The sequence below is a fragment of the Piliocolobus tephrosceles genome, chromosome 13 (assembly GCF_002776525.5).
Source record: "Piliocolobus tephrosceles isolate RC106 chromosome 13, ASM277652v3, whole genome shotgun sequence".
NCBI classification, from domain to species: domain Eukaryota; kingdom Metazoa; phylum Chordata; class Mammalia; order Primates; family Cercopithecidae; genus Piliocolobus; species Piliocolobus tephrosceles.
Window position 1 is genome coordinate 67,464,961 of NC_045446.1, and position 19,642 is coordinate 67,484,602.

The following is a 19,642-nucleotide window of genomic DNA, read 5'->3' on the forward strand; positions in this document are numbered from 1 at the left end:
GTGCAGAATTCCCAACTACCGAAGAGAATCAGGGAGAGGAAAAAAAAAAAGTGCAAAGGTGTGGAAAGGAATACCTAGGTTCAGGTCCCTGCAGTGCAGTTGTACTACTCCAGTTATTTTCTCATCCCCTAACTCCTGAGTCCAGATGGACCCTCACAGGATGTGCTGGAAATAATTCTTTTTTTTTTTTTTTTTTGTGAGATGGAGTTTCACTCTTGTTGCCCAGGCTGGAGTGTAGTGGCGTGATCTCAGCTCACTGCAACCTCTGCCTCCCAAGTTCAAATGATTCTCCTGCCTCAGTCTCCCAAGTAGCTGGGACGACAGGCATGCGCCACCATGCCTGGCTAATTTTGTGTTTTTAATAGAGACAGGGTTTCTCCATGTTGGTCAAGCTGGTCTCGAACTCCCGACTTCAGGTGATCCATCTGCCTCAGCCTCCCAAAGTGCTGGGATTACAGGCATGAGCCACCGCGCGGTGGCTGGGAGGAATTCTAAGATGACCCACCAACATTCCCAGCCATTGGTGTCCACATACCTTCTTCCAGTTATTCAGGCTAGGTACTGTGGTGAAGGGGTTTGCACATGTAATTAAGTTAGTTCCCCAATCAATTGACCTAGAAATAGGGATTATCTAGGCAAGCCTGGTCTAATCACATGAGCCCTTTAAAAGTTTTCTCAGGTTTTCCGAGTCCCTGACCCGCGGGCGTTGGGTATGAGTGGCGACCTCCGCCCTGAGGGTTCGTGGCCCACTGCTCCTTCGCAGTCCCTGCCGCCACTGTCCATGGTCTGCGCTGTAGAGAAGACCGTGGGCTGGAAGAGCGCCATCGCCGCCAGTGTTTGCCGGGCCCTTTTTATCGGGTACTGCATCTACTTCGACCACAAAAGACGAAGTGACCGCAGCTTCAAGAATAGGCTTCGAGAGCAAAGAAACGGAAGCTTCCCAAGCAGAGAGCTGGGTTTTCCAACTTACCTAACCTTAAAGATGCTGAAGCTGTTCAGAAATTCTTCCTTGAAGAAACACAGCTTGGTGAAGAGTTACTAGCTCAAGGTGAATATGAGAAGGGTGTAGACCATCTGACAAATGCAATTGCTGTGTGTGGACAGCCACAGCAGTTACTGCAGGTCTTACAGCAAACTCTTCCACCACCAGTGTTTCAGATGCTTCTGACTAAGCTCCCAAAAATTAGAGAATTGTTAAGTGCTCAGAGCTTGGCTGAAGATGATGTGGAATGAGAAACAAATGTCAACATAATAAAATCTTAGTTAAAAATATTTAAGGCCGGGCGCTGTGGCTCACACCTGTAATCCCAGCACTTTGGGAGGCCGAAGCAGGTGGCTCATGAGGTCAGGAATTCGAGACCAGCCTGGCCAACATGGTGAAACCCCATCTCTACTGAAGATACAAAAAATTAGCCGGGTGTGTTGGCAGGCACCTGTAAGCCCAGCTACTCAGGAGGCTGAGGCAGGAGAATCGGTAGAACCCAGGAGGCGGAGGTTGCAGTGAGCTAAAACTGTGCCATTGCACTTCAGCCTGGGCGACAGGGTGAGAGCTCCATCTCAAAAAAAAAAAAATGTATATATACACATATATATTTAAAATTCTTGGTAGTTGAGCAGCTCTGGGGGAATAAGGGCAAATATGCTTGTTATGAACTACACTGAAATCTACCAAAGTTAATGTTTACTTTGTGTAGATCCATTTGTCTATTTTTTTCCCAGTGAAAAGTGTATTTTGATAGAGAACTTTTCATTTTATAAATATACTATGAGTTACTGAAATATTATGGATTTTGTTTATTCTAGAAACATAGTTAAACTGTACATATGACATGGCTTATGTTAAAAATACCCAGTGCTCAGTTTTGAAAATGGGGGGGGGAAGTATAGGAGAAACTGAAGAATGTACACTTTTTTAGCTTGTACATTTTGCTGTAAATCCGGAAATTTGACAGACTTGATTGTGTTTGTGAAAACTGAGCGTTAAAGTTTTTGAGCAATCATTTATTTCCATTTAATCTCTTAGACATAAATATGTGAGGTATGCTGCTGTCCTGTGTTAACAACTTCATTCCCTTTCTGTATATCGGTCTTGAAATGCTTTGTTTAAATCAGTGGGCTTAATGTGTTCTGGGTATTTACCTCCTTGTATTTTAAATATATGTAGTTGCAAATAGCACCAGGAATTAGAACTATATACACCCCTAATCTAGCCTTGTGAGATTCACAGTTCCTGTGTGCTCACTTTCCCTCCATTTTTTTACATGAGAGAATGTGTCTGCTGATCACCAAAGTGTCCCTTTCAGCTTCTGATTCACTGGGTTCTGATAAGCATCTTTAAATCCACCTTAACCTAAGGAATGTATGTGGGCAACCAGGCCTCGCGTTTTTTTATATTCTGAATTTTGCATGCTTGTCTTAGTATTTCCGAGTTGATTTTTTTTTTCTTTTTTTTTTTTTTGAGACAGAGTTTTGCTCTTGTTGCCCAGGCTGGAGTGCAATGGCATGGTCTTGGCTCACCGCAACCTCCGCCTCCCAGGTTCGAGCGATTCTCCTGCCTCAGCCTCCCGAGTAGCTGGAATGACAGGCATGCACCACCATGCCTGGCTAATTTTTTGTATTTTTAGTAGAGACAGGGTTTCTCCATGTTGGTCAGGCTGATCTCGAACTCCTGACCTCAGGTGATCTGCCAGCCTCGGCCTCCCAAAGTGCTGGGATTATAGGCGTGAGCCACCGCGCCTGGCTGAATTGATCTTTTTTTAATGGTATAACTATCTTGTTGATTTTCACTGAAATTATATGGTTCTGTCACTTCTCTGTAAATTAATCTGAAACTTTTAAGGTAACTGGGATGATCTGCTTGTAAAAATGTTTGTTGCCTTTTGCTTTTATCGTCAATGTACCAAATCCTACTTCAACTTGATTAATTTATCTTGTTAAACGATGAGAGTAAGTTACAACCTTGTGACTGAAAACTTGGAAAGAATGGAGCAGGTGGGACCTCTTATTCTCAAATAGTGACATATTTTCCGTAGTCACAGATTCCATTTCAGAATTGAGTAAGGATCCTTGGTACTTGGCGGCATCTGTTGAACTGAGTAGCATTTCTCATTGTAAAGATTGCCTTTATTCTGTCTAAACTTCTGTGGAAAGATCCCAGAGACTTTTCCTATGTACTAGGCATTTTATTTTGGTTTACTTACAAACTCTTCTTAAATCGTTATTAACCTCGGGTTTTTGTGGTGTAGTGGAAAGGGAAATAGTTCTAGTTTCTGCCTCTGATTAGCTGCAGAGCCTTGAGCAAGTCACATTTCATCTCTGAACTTAACCTCTACTATTAGACTAGGTGACTCACATTTCAGGACCTTTCTCAGGTATCTTGAGGGTTTGTGATCCTGAACCCTTAAACAGTGATTTTTTGGTGACACAGGATGCTTTTGGCAGGGGCGGGGCAGGGGATTGACAAGTACAAACATGCCAGTTAGTTTTACTAGTGGGATCCCAAATCCAAAGCAGTGTAGTGGTGATTGGTCAGTGATTAAGCAGGCAGCTAAGAAATCTTAGGCACCAACCCAGATGTATATAGAGGGGCAGTTAGAGAGAGAACAGGGGTGGGAAAGGGAGCAAGGGGCAGACAGCTCAGCACGGAAAGAATGGGCTCAGAAAAAGGAGGGCTGGCTGGAGAAGTGAGAAGTAGCTTAGGTTTGGGGAAGGTAGAAACACCATTTCCTTGTGAACTGGAGTGCAGTATGAGCTGAGTATCACTTGACTCTGAACATACTGGCTTTCCTGTAATGCTTGAAAAGGCAGTGATATCTTCATTTTATGGCTCATTAAGCCAAGTACATTTTCTTATTTAAATGACAACTTTGGTGCTTTAAAATGAGGTACCACTTTTTAAAGCTAGCTGTGTCAAGTTAAAGAAAAAATCAGCACTTTTTTCTCCCAAAAATGGAATCACCAAACACTATCTGTTCCCATCTTAAGTTTTACAAGGTGATAGAATCAGGTCGTTGTAGTGATGCTGGCCAAATGGTGCTCAGCAGGTGAGAATGAAAAAATCCCAAATTTCAGTGGAGTAATAAACAGCTTGAATGTTTCCATGTGTTAATGTTGCACACTTGCTAAAAACAAAAACCTTGGAAATGGGAAATAACGTATTAGTGCAACAGTTGACATACTTCTTTGGGCAAAGATCCATTGTTTTGTTCCACAATTCGTACTTAAGGTGAAAGAACATTTAAAACATAGACTTACTGGCCGTAGCAATGCTGGCCTGTTAACTGATAACTAGAATTTAGGTTCACATTTATGTAACATGTGTAAAACCTAGTGGAGCGTGCATAGTAGGCAGTCAGTAAATGTTTGGTTCCTTTTGCCTCTAAGTTTATTTTACCAACTTCCTGCCTGCCATTCTGACTTTATTAAATCAACCTGTGGACCAGAGTGTTAATGAAATGTCATTGCAGAAGAGATTAGAAAATTGATATATCATGCACATATCATACACAATCTTCTTGTAATGCAAAAAATGCAGTTTTAGGGCCTGGTGCAGTGGCTCATGCCTGTAATCCCAGCACTTTGGGAGGCCGAGGTGGGCAGATCACAAAGTCAGGAGATCGAGACCATCCTGGCTAACACGGTGAAACCCTGTCTCTACCAAAAATACAAAAGAATTAGCTGGGTGTGGTGGCAGGCGCCTGTAGTCCAGCTACTCGGGAGGCTGAGGAAGGAGAATGGTGTGAACCCAGGAGGCGGAGCTTGCAGCGAGCCAAGATCGTACCACTGCACTCCAGCCTGGGCAACAGAGCAAGACTCTCTCAAAAAAATGTAGTTTTATTACTGCTTGTGCCTCAACTGTTTAAGTGAATATTAAAGGCCTTGGAGAAAAAAAAAAGTTTTCTCCGGCTAGTTGCAGAAGCAAAGTCAGAGAGATATATTCTAGCTGACCAGGAAGAAAACAAACATGCATTTTGTGAGTTACCTATGGGAGCCATGTGGCAAGAAACTGCAGGCATCCTCTAGGAGCTGAGTGGTCCCCAGCTGACAGCTAGCATGAAAATAAGACCTTAGTCCTACATCTATAAGGAAATGAATTCTACAAACAACCAGTGAGCCTGGAAGAAGACTCCCAGCTCCACGTGAACCACAGCCTGAACCAACACCCGGGGGATTTCATTCAGTTTGATGAGGCCCTGAGCAGAAAATTCAGCCATGCTGTGCAGACTTCTGACTTATAGAAACTATCAGATAATTTGTGTTGTTTTAAGCCACAAAGTTTATGGTAATTTGTTATGTAGCAATAGAAAACTAATGCAGGCAATAAATGTATTCAGGACGTATAGAATTAGACAAGCTGCAAGTGTCTATGAATAGAGTTTCAGGGTTCTCTTGCCTTCATACTCTGCAGGTAGTAAAAAATACAGGAATGTGTTGTGTTAAGATGCCTGGGCATGATCCACTGTCTGAATGGATATCTAGACATCCTAGTAGTAAACAGTCATTCCTACAGAGCCTAAATTGTGTTGGAAAGTTCACAGGACAACTAATGCTTCTGTCTTAACACCTAATGAATCAGACAACTCTAAGAATCCAGAGGGGTGATCATTAATGATTCCTTAGTCCTCATCAAACTTACCAGTTTACCATCACAGTCTTAAAATCAGGGTACAATCTTTGGGTTATCATCACTCCTGCCTCCTGGATGGGCTATACCATCAGCTAGCATTCTCTATATCTCACCCAAAACTGTCAGTCTAATTGTTACCTGTCCTTTCAGCAACTGCATGGAGGCACTCCTGTACCTTTTGGGATTTTTTCCCCAATAAAACAACATTGGGGGTCACCAGTCTCATCACTTTTGACCCCTTGATCTAAAAGCCATTACCCCATAGCGTAAGAGCTATCAGCTCAGGCTGGGTGTGGTGGTTTATGCCTGTAATCCTAGCACTTTGGGAGGCCAAGGTGGGTGGATCACTTGAGCTCAGGAGTTTGAGATCAGTATGGGCAACATGGTGAAACCCTGTCTCTACAAAAAAAAAATAATAATAATAATAAATAAAATAAAATAAAATAAAATCAGCTGGGTGTGGTAGCTAATACTTGTAGTCCCAGCTACTTGCGGGGCTGAGGTGGGAGTATCACTTGAGCCCAGGAGGTGGAGGATGCAGTGAGCTGAGATCCCACCACTGCACTCCAGCCTGGGCGACAGAGTGAGATCCTGATCTTGAAAAAAAAAAAAAAAAAAAAAAGCTGTCAGTGTAGTTAGTCTCCCCTAAGGGATATCTCTTTTACCTAGAACTGTAGTTAAAAAGGGTGACAATTTTTTTTTTTTTTGGAGACAGATTCTCACACCATCGCCTGGGCTGGAGTGCAGTGGCATGATCTCGGCTCACTACAACCTCTGCCTTCAGGGTTCAAGCGATTCTCCGACCTCAGCCTCCCAAGTAGCTGGGATTACAGGCGCCTGCCACCATGCCCAGCTAATTTTTTTTTTGTATTTTTTGTAGAGACAGGGTTTCACTATGTTGGCCAGGCTGGTCTGAAACTCCTAACCTTGTGATCCTCTTGCCTCAGCCTCCCAAAGTGCTCGGATTACAGGCATCAGCCACCACGCCCAGCCCTGAAGGGTGACAATTTTATGAGTCAACTTGACTGGGATGTGGGATGCCCAGATGGCTGGTTAACTGTTACTTCTGGCTGTGTCTGTGAAGGTATGTTCAGAAGAGGGGTGCATCTGATTTGGTGGACTGAGGAAAGCTGGTGGCACGCCCCAGCATGAAAGGGCATCATCCCTTCTGCTGATGGACTGAATGGAACAAAAAGGCAAAAGGAAGTTTGAATTTGCTGTCTGCCTGTTTTGAGTTGAGACATTGTTCTTCTCCTGCCCTCAGAGCTCCTGTCCTCAGTCCTTCAGACTCAGACTGGAATCTACACCATTGGCTCCCTGGCTCTCCGGCCTTCAAACTATGCTACCAACTTTGCTGGGTCTCAAGCTTGTGGAGCAGATCCCAAGAGTTAGTCTCTGTAATCACTTGAGCCAATACCTTACACAGTAGTCCCCCCTTATCTGCAGGAGTTATGTTCAAGACCTCCAATGGGTGTCTAAAACCATGGATAGTACCAAACCCTGTAAATACTATGTTTTTTTTTCCCTATACATAGACCTATAATAAAGGTTAACATATTAGGCACAGTAAGAGATGAACAAGAGTAATAAAATAGAACAGTTATAACAATACATTGTAATAAAACATATGTGAATGTGGTCTCTCTCTCTCCAAGTACCTTATTGTTCTGTGGGTTACTAAAACCACGGAAAGTGAAGCAGCGGCTAAGTGGGGACTACTGTACTAGATATCTTTTTTGTATCTCACATAGACCACCTCTTTAGGCCTTCCTAATCTTTGCTTTTTAGGAAAGAGCAACACCTTAGTAACACTGACATCTCAAGCTGCTCCTCACTCACAGGCAAGGGAGGAACATTAGGGAAGGGTCCCATTTGATTGGCTCTGCTCAGGTAAGGTCATATGCCATTCTTTACACAAGGGGCATGTCATCAGGGCATATATTCCACATTGTTAGTTTAAAATTCATCCAGTACTGATTCAGCCTTACTCTCAGTGAACCCTCCTGGGAGACAGCTTCCTCCAACGTCATTAGTAACCACAGAATTCTGTCCCTGAAGAGATCATCACTAACTTCTATCTCAAGTCTCTGGTTCACAGTGAATCTAAGCTTCTCAGGAACTTAATCAAAGCTAGTAGTCCAGCCTTTCCTGCAGTGGAAGTCTCCTCATAGGTGACTCTAAGGTTCTTAAAAAACAACCTTGGAATACCATCCTGGGTGATATCCCCCACCCCTAGATCTCCATTCTCAGGAATATAACTCTTGAATTCCTTGGCTTGGCAGGTTTTGTTTCTGCAACCAGTCAGTGACCCACAATCCCAGTCCTTGAATATGGTTGGCCAGCTGTCCTGTGCCAAGAGGGCATTTTCTCACCCAAGGTGAATCTTGGTTCTCTAATTCCTTGGTTGGTTTCCATAATACCCAGTTACTGCTGCCATTATGAAGCAGACAAGGGCAGCTGATAAGGAAGTATCCACTCCAGACCTTTTAGAGCCTGCTCTATTGGTGGAAACATGTGGCTACAGAACATTAGCCAGAGTGTGGAAACTCTAATGTCCATCACCTTCCGGGGCAAATAAATGTAGTAGGGCCCAGATATCATACTCCAGAGAAGGACTGCAGGCACTGAGCCATGGGGATTATATTTTGCATACCTAAGAAGCACCACATCTTCTCTAGTAGTTATTAGGTGCTGTGATCCAATAGTAAAACCACACAACAGAACACTGGCCTCTAGCTCTGTTGTGCCATCTTTGAGTAGCATTTTCTCTGGTGTGATCAGAGCTGGGGCTCAAGCCTTATGGTTGTAGCTGTAGGATGTGACAGACCCATGGCCTGATTAGCCACCTGGGAATTCTACCAGGTATGGCTGCCTTGAGCAGTTGGCTGTAGTCCATTATGAGAGAGTTCTGCAGAAAGCCAACTCCTTTGGAAGGCCAGTCTTCAGAGAATTCATCTTGGACAAGTTAAGACTTTCCTCTCAAGTGCTTACAGCCGGAATAATAAATGAACTAGAGCTACACACAAACTAGGTACATATATCTTAAAAACATAATCTTGAGTGGAAACAGTAACAGGCACAAAAGAACGTATCTATTATGATATGTTTATTTAAAGTTCAAAAACTGGCCGAACTAAAATCTACTTGTATTGGAACACACCTGAATGTGATGAAAGTATAGAGAAAAGCAAGAAAATTATTTAAATAAAAGTCACGACAAGTGGTTACCTCTTGGGTGCGGGCTATAATGAGAAAGGGAAGGACAAGATAGAGAAGGTTCTTATTATCAGTATTCCATTTCTTGATTTGATGGATACAAGTGTGTTTATAATATTCTTTAAACAATACAAATGGTTTTGGCCCATTTCTCTTAATTTATATTTAACATAAAAGTGTTAAAAAGAAAGAATACACATTCAAGTATATAGTGGTAAAGGGGCATCCTATCTGCAACTTACCACTCTCAAATTGTTCAGAAAGAAACTATTCATTATTTCATATAAAAAATTAGAAAAGGAAAGAGAGAACAAAAGAAAAAAGGCATACTCCAATAGAATACTTTCATCTCCTTTTATTGACGGACATAGAAATTTATGCTGCAGAGGCAGTAGTACCTCAGAGCATGAGAAGGTAGTCAATGGGGCTGACATGACAAGTCACAATGCTGGCCTGGGGTCCTACCATAGTGGGAGAACCAAAACCACACAAATAGCAGGAGGTAGCAAACATCCCCAATGCCCAATGTAAGCATTTCCATTGGCAGAGAGCTTGGCCATGCATCTTAAAAACAGGGTCCCCTCCCAGCTGGCAGGGTATCATGTCAGGCTGCCAAATCCATCCAGAACTAACATGCAGTCTCTAATCTGGAGACTCTTCATTGAGACCAAAAGATTTAGACCATTAGAAGATCCAAGTTAATCTTTCAGCTCCTTACCCTAGGCAGAAAAAGGGGCTGAGTTCCTGAAACATCACACAAGTAGAGCTGGATAGGTGCTGATGCCCAGCCTTGCTCTAAAAGTAGTCACCTTTTTTCCCCTGACTTCTCAACAATGCTCTCACTCAGTATGTGCCCTAGAAAACCTCTCAATGTTATAAACAAGGGACAAGATAGGGGCAGCAGCCTAGGGTATGCAGGGAATCAAAAGCTGCTACATAGCCGAGAGCATTTCACAAGAAACAGCATGGGAACACTATTGGGTCAAGGTCCTCCCAAACAGCTGCTAGAAGCACATATAAAGAAAAATGTGGTTGTTCTCCCATGTCAGGATCAGCTGTGCCAAAGTCATGGTCCAGGAAGCTGAGCCTCTTCATGTCCCTGGCAGATTATCAAACCCCATGGCATTCCCAAGCTGTTCCAGTTTTCAAGTATAATGAGGCGTCTGGGCAGTTCAGTCACAGAAAAGCAAGCACTAAAGAAATCTCAACTGATTACAAATTGATATTATCAAACCATAAATTTATATAGTCAAGAATTAATTATAGGGGATGGTTATGAAGGAGGTGAGGATTTTGCCATATGGGAGACTAGAAACATTTATTCATATAAACTCTTAATCAAACCACCCTCATATCCATGAATTGGGAGGAAATTCCTTATTTAGAAGTGGCCATCATCTGATTAGTCATTCAGTTGCCATTCTCTTCAATGCTGGACACATGGTTTCCAAGGATCAAAGTCTTGAGAGCACTAGATCAGGAAATGGGAGAAGCAAGGCAAGGAGAAGAGGGCACCAGGAGTTGGAATTTCTGAAATGTGCATTTATCTCACAGAAGGCTTGGCACAATGAGGCTGGGGTGGGTGTGGTTTTAGTGATTGTTCTTTGTTGCCTCCTTTGCTGCAGCAATCAGTGGAGTGAGGCTAGAGAGGGGCTTGGCAATCTTCAGGAACTGATGCTAGAAGGGAGAAAAATAGCAAAAGACACATGACTATTTACCATTCTTCCCCAGTAAGCATTACAAGACATAAGGGCATCCTTGTTTGTAAAGGGTGCTGTGTGGAAAGCTTCCGATCATCCCCGAATTGAAGGATATCTTAAAACAGACCACTTTGGAAAACCGTTTGGCAGCATCTACTTACAGATAAACATACATCTACCTATACCCTAGGTAGTTACAATCCTAGGTATATTCCCAAAAGAAATGAGTTTGTATAGCCACCAAAAGATATACACAGAAATGTTCATAGAAGATTTGCTTATAATAGCCAATAACCAGAAAGAACCCAAATGTCCAAGAGAATGGAAAAATGAATAGTGTTATATTCATATAATACTACACAGAAAACATATAATACTACAGCAATAAAATAAGTAATTGGTACACTGACAATGGGTTGAATCTCACAGACATGTTAAGGGAAAGAAGTTAGACAAGCGAGTTCATATTGTTTTATTCCATTTCTTCCGAGGTAAACCTAAACCATGGTGATAATCAGAATAATAATTACCTCTGGGGAAGGTATTGAGAGATCATGACCCAGTAGTATATTGCAATACTGCAGTTTAGGAGAATTGACCTAGGAATTTATTGTTCTATCCTCAAATCCAATAATGCTAATTCATTTAGTAAAAAGTTCAGTTGCTTGGTCCTTTCCCAAATCACTTTCACTGCACTGTACTTTGGGCCATACCTTCAACCTTTAATGACTATTTAGGAGAAAATATATGAAAATTGCATCTATATTTTCAGTAAAATGGAAAACAATTCCCTTTTTTTCTTTTTTGAGGCAGAGCCTCACTCTGTTGCCCAGGCTGGAGTGCAGTGGTATGGCTCACTGCAACCTCCGCCTCCCGGGTTCAAGCAATTCTCCTGCCTCAACCTCCTGAATAGCTGGGAATACAGGCACCCACCACCATGCCTGGCTAATTTTTGTATTTTTAGTAGAGACGGGGTTTCGCCATACTGTCCAGGCTGGTCTCGAACTCCTGACCTCAAGTGATCCACCCGCCTCAGCTTCCCAAAGTGCTGGGATTACAGGCATGAGCCACCATGCCTGGCCTAACAATTCCTTATGTAATTCTCAGAGCCTCTTATCCAAAAATGGTGTTTGTTTGTTTTTTTTTTTAAACATTTAGTAGTAAAAAAGCTTTGTGTCTTAAAGATGTAGGATATTTCTTCTATTTGATAAAAAATATAGGAACTATCACATTTCCTTTTCTGCCCTGGCTACCAGGAAATTGAGAACCAAATTTGACCTCTAAGCATAATTATTCAACTCACATGAACATATCTGATTCTTCTGCCATACTTCTAATTCCCTTGATTAGTCATATTGTATATATGTACACACACACACACACACACACACAGAAAGAGAGGGAAACATATATACAATATTCTTTGCTGAGAATTTTTTCAACTTCTGTTGGGACAGAGATAGTATAAAGAGCTACTGAGAATAAGAAGGTACTATTACTATGAAAGGAATAAAAGATCCTAGCTAAATCATGAAGATAGGAATTCCAATATATATCATCCTATGTATTTTTGTCCATAAGCGTGTTCTCACAGGAGAAACAGATGTGAAGCTTTTATGATTTACGATTCTTAAGGTCATGGTTTTCAATATTACAATGTACACCAACAAGTTAAAAAGCCGGCTTTCTCAGATCACATGTTTCTACAATTCCCCTAAGTTGAGAGCAGCATGATCCAACACCGAACTGGGAGACCTCAGTTTCCTTCTCTGTCTAATAAACAAAACAGACTAGATGAGCCCTAAGGGCTTTCCAGTTGTGATACTCTTTGAGCCTGTAAGAGCAGTGGCCAAGAGCATACACACTTCGGAGCCAAACAGGCTGAAATCCTGGATCTGCCACATATCAGCTATCATGAAAAAGTTACTAAACACTTGAAACCTCAGTTTCCTCATCTGTAAAAATGAGAATAACAGAACCTATAACTCATAGAGTTGTTGTGAAGGACAATATATAAAGTGCTCAGTGCATAAATATATAAAGTGTTTAGTGCCTAAAATATGGTAAAGATTCAATATAATGCATTTATTACTAGTTATATTACTGTATCAGGAAGAAAACTTTAGAGGGCACTAACCTTTCAAGAACTATAATTTGGTACTGAATTAAGAATGGTATCTTTACTAATCACAGGCTTAGCATATTGTATTTACACATTTCCCAGTGCCTACAGCTTGCAGAATATAACTTTCATGAACAGCAAAAGGGGTTCTACATTGTACTAAGAGACTTTTAGTCCCAACAGATACTAGAGACTAATGGGTTACACTTGGCAGAACCCAGATCTCATATCTAATAGGCCAGTACTCCATAATCAGTAACCTCAATTACAAAGAGATGATAAATATGTTCCAGAGGATGATATTCCAATGTAGGTTCTTCCAGCAATTTCATTCAATTCAATAAATATTTTTTGAGTACCTATCCTGAGTCAGGTTCTAGGTAAAACATGAAACTCAGGGATTAATAAAATAGAGGTTATAATCCAGTAGGAAAGATTCATAATTAACACAGGGCAGTATGCTAGGTCCTGCTCTGTCACTCCTGGGCTTTATAATATGAAAATAAATGACAGTGCATGCCTTCATAAAGTTGCACATGATACTTACTATTAAATCACTAGTGGGCAATACAATAAAAGAACACTTGTTATAAGAAATTGTACTTGAAACATATATGTTAAATACAAATGATGTGGTCTGCTAAAGGCAATTTTTGCAACCATGTAAAATTATCAGGATTAGGCGGGTGAGAGTATGAAAGGCCTGGTAAACCCCTGACTCTGGGTTTCTCCACAAACTGGCAAAACCTCACTCTCAACAAGTAGAGTATCATTGCCATTATCTGAGGATTTCCAGTAAAGAAAGTGTAAAGACTCCAAAAGCCATACTCACTAATTATCTTCTAAACTTATGTTCCATGAATGGGCATGGTGGCTCATGCCATGCCTGTAATTCCACACTTTGGGAGGCTATAGCGGGCAGATCATTTGAGCCCAGCCTGAGCAACATGGCAAAACCCTGTCTTTACAGAAAATATAAAAATTAGGCAGCTATGGTGGTGCACGCTTGTAGTCCCAGCTACTCTGGAGGCTGAAGTGAGAGGATCAGCAGAACCTGGGGAGGTTGGGGCTGCAGTGAGCCATGACTGCACCACTGCACTCCAGCCTGGGCAACAGACAGAGATCCTGTCTCAAAAAATAAAACATAAATAAAATAAAATAAACACATGTTCCTTTGCTAAAAATGTATCCTTTGAGCTAATCCCAGCAAAAATATAACTTGTGTAAGATTTGGGTGTCAGAGAGCCATTTCTCAACAAGACTCAAACAAACTCTGCCAGACTAATTCAAACAGAACAAAGGATGTGCTAATGAAAGATATAAGCAGGCCAGGCATGGTGGCTCATGCCTATAGTCCCAGCACTTTGGGAAACCAAAGTGGTCACATCGCTTGAACCCAGGAATTTGAGACCAGCCTGGCTAACACAGCAAAACCCCGTCTCTACAAAAACCTTTTTAAAAAATTAGCCAGGTATGGTGGCATGTACCTGTAGTCCCAGCTACTTGGGAGGCTGAGGTGGGAAGATCACTTGAGTGAACCCAGGAGAGGAAAACTGCAGTGAGACAAAATCACGCCATTGTACACTCCTGCCCGGGTGACAGAGTGAGACCCTGTGGGGAGGTGAGAGTGAGGGAGAGGGGGAACAGGAGGGGGAGGGGGAGGGAGAGGGAGAGGAAAGGAAAGGAAGGAAGGAAAGGAAGGAAGGAAAGGGAAAGGAAGGAAAAGGAAAGAAAAGAAAGGGAAAGGAAGAAGAAAGAAAAGAAAGGAAAGGAAGGAAGGAAGGAAGCAACCAAGAAAGCTACAAGCAAAGCTCAACAGGTGCTCAGAAAATAGATTGTAAACTGAGCCTAGGAGAACGTGTAGAGTTTTAACAGGCCGAGAAAGAGGCTAAGAAAATAAACGAGCAAAGGCCCAGGGATAAAAGTTAGGGCAGCAGGAACAGAGTGAGGGTAGGAAATGGTAAAAGAGAAGCCTAGTTCTAGGTAATATCTAGTACCTTACAGATATCTAGTACAGATATCTAGTACCTCACAGATAAGTACTAGGTAATATCTAGTACCTTACAGACAAACATGAAGTAAAAAAGGCCTGGTTTAGTGATTCCCTGAATTAGGTGCTTCCCTGCACAGGGACAGTTACCTGCAGCAGCTCTTTAGCTGAACCTCTCTTCTCCACATCCATCTCAAGACAGCGGTTCAGAAAGTCCCGGAAGATAGCTGACAGCTTCTCTGGGTTCTGAAGTTCTGGGGTCCCATTGGTGGCAATGAGGTACAAGGCCTGGCAATAAAAATGATGAATCACCTTGAACTCCAACTGAGGCTCTCTCTTGTTCTCCATATACACATTCTAGAAATATGGTCAGCTGCTTTATGCTCTAGGATGCAAAGTAGCAGCTGTGTATATATACTGGAAAGAGTATGACCTAAGGATCAGGTTGAACATTTAAAGGCCATGAGACTATGTGCAACTTCCCTATCTGTAAAGTAGGGATGATGATAATGCCCATCTCACATGTCTGTAAAAATAAAATAGTGTATTTGAAAGTACTTTGGGTTTATTATTATTCTTTTTTTTTTTTTTTTTTTTTTTTGAGACAGTCTCGCTCTGTCACCCAAGCTGGAGTGTAGTAGCAAGATCTTGGCTCACTGCAACCTCCACCTCCTGGCTTCAAGCGATTCTCCTGCCTCAGCCTCGCAAGTAGCTGGGATTACAGGTGCCCACCACTACAACCGGCTACTTTTTGTATTTTTAGTAGAGACAGGGTTTCACCATGTTGGCCAGGCTGGTCTCGAACTCCTAGACTCAAGTGATCCGCCTGCCTCAACCTCCCAAAGTACTGGGATTACAGATGTGAGCCACTATGCCCGGCTTTATTATTATTCTTGCTTACACATCTGAAGGGTTTATTATCCATTTAGCCTGTTGAGTTAAACATCTGCCCAGCTACTGGCAGAAATCATTCCCGGTGCCTTCACCTCAATCATCCAAGAACTGATCTCTTCTAGCAGGAGAGGAATATTAAATATAAGTGAAAACTGTTGCCACCCTGGTCCCCTAAATGAAGCATCTCCTGGGAAAGGTAAAGAAAAACACAGTAAGACCAAATCTTTACAATCACTCAGCACTTAATTCAAAGAGTACTTACATAAGCACTGTCTAATTTAATGGCCACAATTAACTCTGGGCAAGAATTATCATCCTCACTTCACAGATAAGGTACAGAAACATAAAAAGGTATGTCTAGGGCTGGGCGTGGTGGCTCACTCCTGTAATCCCAGCACTTTGGGAGGCTGAGGTGGGTGGATCACCTGAGGTCAGGAGTTCGAGACCATCGAGACCAACCTGATCAATATGGCGAAATCTGGTCTCTACTAAAAATACAAAACTTAGCTGGGCATGGTGGAAGATGCCTGTAATCCCAGCTACTCAGGAGGCTGAAGCAGGATAATCGCTTGAACCCGGAAGGCAGAAATTGTGGTGAGCTGAGATCACACCATTGCACTCTAGCCTGGGTGACAGAGTAAGACTCCGTCTCAAAAAAAAAATAGGTGTGTGTGTGTGTGTGTGTGTGTGTGTGTGTCTAGGATCGCTCTGTCTTGTTTCCAACATATCCCAGCAATTATTATCTTCAAATCGCTGCAAGGCCATTCTAAGGCAGGGAAGAATATATTGCATGTGGAGTCAGATGCAAAGCTGGGACCAAAGGATAGAAACTACAGAAGGTAGTTTCAGTTTGGTGCACTGAAGCAATTTCCAATAATCAGAGATATCCAAGGATGACATGGGCATGTAGATAACCACCTACCAGCAACAGTGCACAGGAAATTCCTACACTGGCTGGGAGGTGGGAATAAATGAGAATCAGAGTAAATTTCACATTTGCCCACACCAAGATTACCAACCTATTTGCATCTGTGTTGATATGCTCTGTTACAAGGGATAAATTGTCCATGCTAATCTAATGTCCTTTACTTCAGTACTTGATCGAACCCCTCTCATCGACTTAAGGATATCACTTCTATAGCTGTCACTTCCTTTTTGTACATGACCATTTTCCTCCTCTCCACTAAATCATTCCCATTAGCACACAGACATCATCTTTTAGAAAAACCCTCCCTTGACTCCATTTTAAGATAGTGTTCCATTTTTGTTACCCTTCCCAGCAAAATTCCTTTAAGAGAAAAAAAACCTGTTTATACATGCCATCTCGACGTCCGCTTCTTCCACTTTCATGAATTTAATTAGACTTTCATCCCCATCTCTCTACTGACAACTGATTGTTAAGGTCATTAAGAACCTCTACATTGGCAAATCCAAAGTTCATTTCTCAGTTTCATCTTAACCTATCAATCACATTTGACACATAATCTACCCTCCTCCTCCTTCGGGAAGCACACTGTTCTATTCATCTCCAGGACACTTCACCTCCAAGACACTTCTCTGTTCTCTCACACTAGAAAGGCCACTCCTTGGTCTACTTTGCTAGTTCCTCCAACCTGTAAACGGTGGAATAACCTAGAGCTCAGTATTCAAATCTCTTTTCTTTAACAGTACTCATTCTCTAGGTGAGTGATCTCATCTACCTCTGATTTTAAATACCAACTATATATTATCTAGTAATAAATTTATGTTTATTGTCCTGACCCCTCACCCTTGAACTCCAGACTCTTAAGCCAAACTCTACTCCCAGCTCCACTTAAATGTCTAATTAACACTTCAAATCAGCACATTCAAAACCAACTCTTAATTACCCAACTTAAGTATGCTCTTCACCATTTCAACAGATGGCAACTTAATTTTTCAGCAATTCAGACCAAAAATTGTGTAGTCATTGCTGATTCCTCTTTCTCTAATATTCAGTTCATCGTGTCAGCTAGTCCTTCAAGACATTTCCTGAGTCTGACCACTTCTCACTTCCACTCCTACCAAGACACCACCACTCTGAACTATTACAACAGTCTCTCGCAGTCTATTTTCCATAAAAGCAGCCAAAATGATCTGTTTAAAACATAAATCAGATCACATTACTCCTCAGCTCAAAACCGTCTAATGACCGTCCAACTCTGCAGAATAAAATAACTTACGAGAGAGAACTTCCCTCTCTACTCTAAAATAGCACACCTCTTCCTCCATTACTCTCTTAACTTCCTTACTTTGCTTTTTCTCACAGCATTTACCATCTGTTACTACATATTAATTTATTTTATTTTCATTAGAATAGTTTCTTGCACTTGAAAGGGACTCAGATAGTTGTTGAATAAATGAATGAGTGACTTCTAATATTCCTTTTCTTTGACCATTTATATTTTAAGTTCAACAGTGACTAGTTGTATCCAGAAAAGGGATCTCCAGGTTGAAAGCCATAGAGAATAGCCTGGATTCTTATTTCCTGGGACTAGAGACAACAGCCCAAAAAAATTGAAATAGGAATGGTAACACTCACTCTCAGAGGGTTTTCATTGAGGTATGGAGGCTCCCCTTCAATCATTTCGATGGCCATGATGCCCAGGGACCAGATGTCAACCTTGGGCCCATAGGCCTTTCGTGTCACAACCTCTGGTGCCATCCAGTATGGGGTTCCCACCATGGTGCTCCGTTTGCTCTGCTCTGGGGTTATCTGTGCACAGAATCCAAAATCAGCTAGAAAAGAAAAGTAAGAGAAAGAACATACATTTAGGATATACACTCACTTCAGTAAGTGTTGACTGTATGCCTACACATAGGTGACAAGATCTGCCTGGCTTCCAGCTCTGCCATCCTTTGTCTCTCCAAAGTCACTTGACTGCCACCTTCATGTCTAGCTCCTAGCCTATTTCCTATTGAACCCTGAAGAGAAACAGGAGGAATATAAGAAACACCATCTCTGGCCCTCCTATCTCTCCTCAAACTAGGGGACTTAGTTTTAAAGTCCAAGCTGCCCATTTTGGTCTTGATTGCTTGTCCCAATTCTGCTTTGTTCTTGAAAAACCATTCTTACATTCTCAAATATGGCAACGAGGTCCTTGCCTTATTTCTTGGGCACGAGTCCTTGATTTAAACCCCAATCACCTATGACTAAGCATGGCCCTATTTTTATGCCCCAGGGCCAGGGCTGCTAGCAGTCCTTCCATAAACTGCCCATCCACCCATAACATAGCCTGTTTTTCTGGTCTACTGGTCTTTACACCTTTGAACAAAATGTTCTACTTGCCGTGGTTTTCACATTATATTGCAATTATAAATTTATTTAAATTAGGAAGTCTTTGAGAGTACGGATTATATCTTCTTACTTGTCCTCATATCCCTAGAAGGATTGGCATGTACTAGAAATTCAATAAAAGTTTGCTGAATAACTGAATGAAAGAAATTACGCAAAACCCTTTTTTCTAATTATCTATTAAATGTTTTCCATACTAGATTGAGAAGGTAGGGAAAATGTACTCTCAGTGCCCATCACAGGACCTAGCACAGAGTAAGCATTCAGCCAAGTTTTTTGTGGTTGTTGTTAAATGTATATATGAAAGAAAAAATAATGAAATGATATCCTATGATTAATATAGAAGAATATAAAACAACCCTCATATCCCATGAAATAATAAAGACCCTTTGGTGAGTGTCGTAGTTACTATTATATGATGACCATCTCACAGGAGACAGGGCCCCACAGGGAGAGAAGTATTATCATTCCTAAGGCTTCTACTTACTTAGCTTGACAGAGCCATCCATTCCCAACAGAATATTGTCACTCTTGATGTCTCTGTGAATGACCTGGTTCGAATGCAAAAACTCCAGAGCCTGCAGACACTATTGAAGTGGTGTGGGCAGGGGGAGAAAGAAAGGACATACATATAATACAGAAGACTTAATAGAAAATCAACTAATTCAACCTCTTCACTTTAAAATAAAGGAAGTAAGGCCCCAACAAGTAAAAGGACTTGCCCCAAAGCACTCGCAGAGCCAGATCTAGAACCAAGTCTTCCATCTCCCAGCTAAACATT

At 41.7% G+C, this 19,642-nt stretch overlaps 1 protein-coding gene and 1 pseudogene across 8 annotated transcripts in view; one reads left to right on the plus strand and one right to left on the minus strand.

The window, feature by feature from the left end:
* The first annotated feature begins 712 nt into the window (after window positions 1–712).
* Window positions 713–1,233, plus strand: LOC111540963 (annotated as a pseudogene).
* A 7,946-nt stretch (window positions 1,234–9,179) lies between these two features.
* Window positions 9,180–19,642, minus strand: part of PAK1 (p21 (RAC1) activated kinase 1) — a 149,101-nt gene continuing 138,638 nt past the window's right edge. For 4 of the 8 annotated variants that reach the window (XM_023209336.2, XM_023209334.2, XM_023209335.2 and 1 more), the window contains exons 13-16: window positions 19,349–19,448; window positions 18,109–18,305; window positions 14,805–14,942; window positions 9,180–10,519 (exon numbers count right to left, since the gene is read on the minus strand). In XM_023209336.2, the coding sequence (XP_023065104.1) occupies window positions 10,433–10,519; window positions 14,805–14,942; window positions 18,109–18,305; window positions 19,349–19,448 (522 nt within the window). In that variant the 3' untranslated portion in view covers window positions 9,180–10,432. The remainder of the gene's footprint in view (window positions 10,520–14,804; window positions 14,943–18,108; window positions 18,306–19,348; window positions 19,449–19,642) is intronic. The other 4 variants (XM_031936672.1, XM_023209338.3, XM_023209337.3 and 1 more) reach the window with 1 other exon arrangement.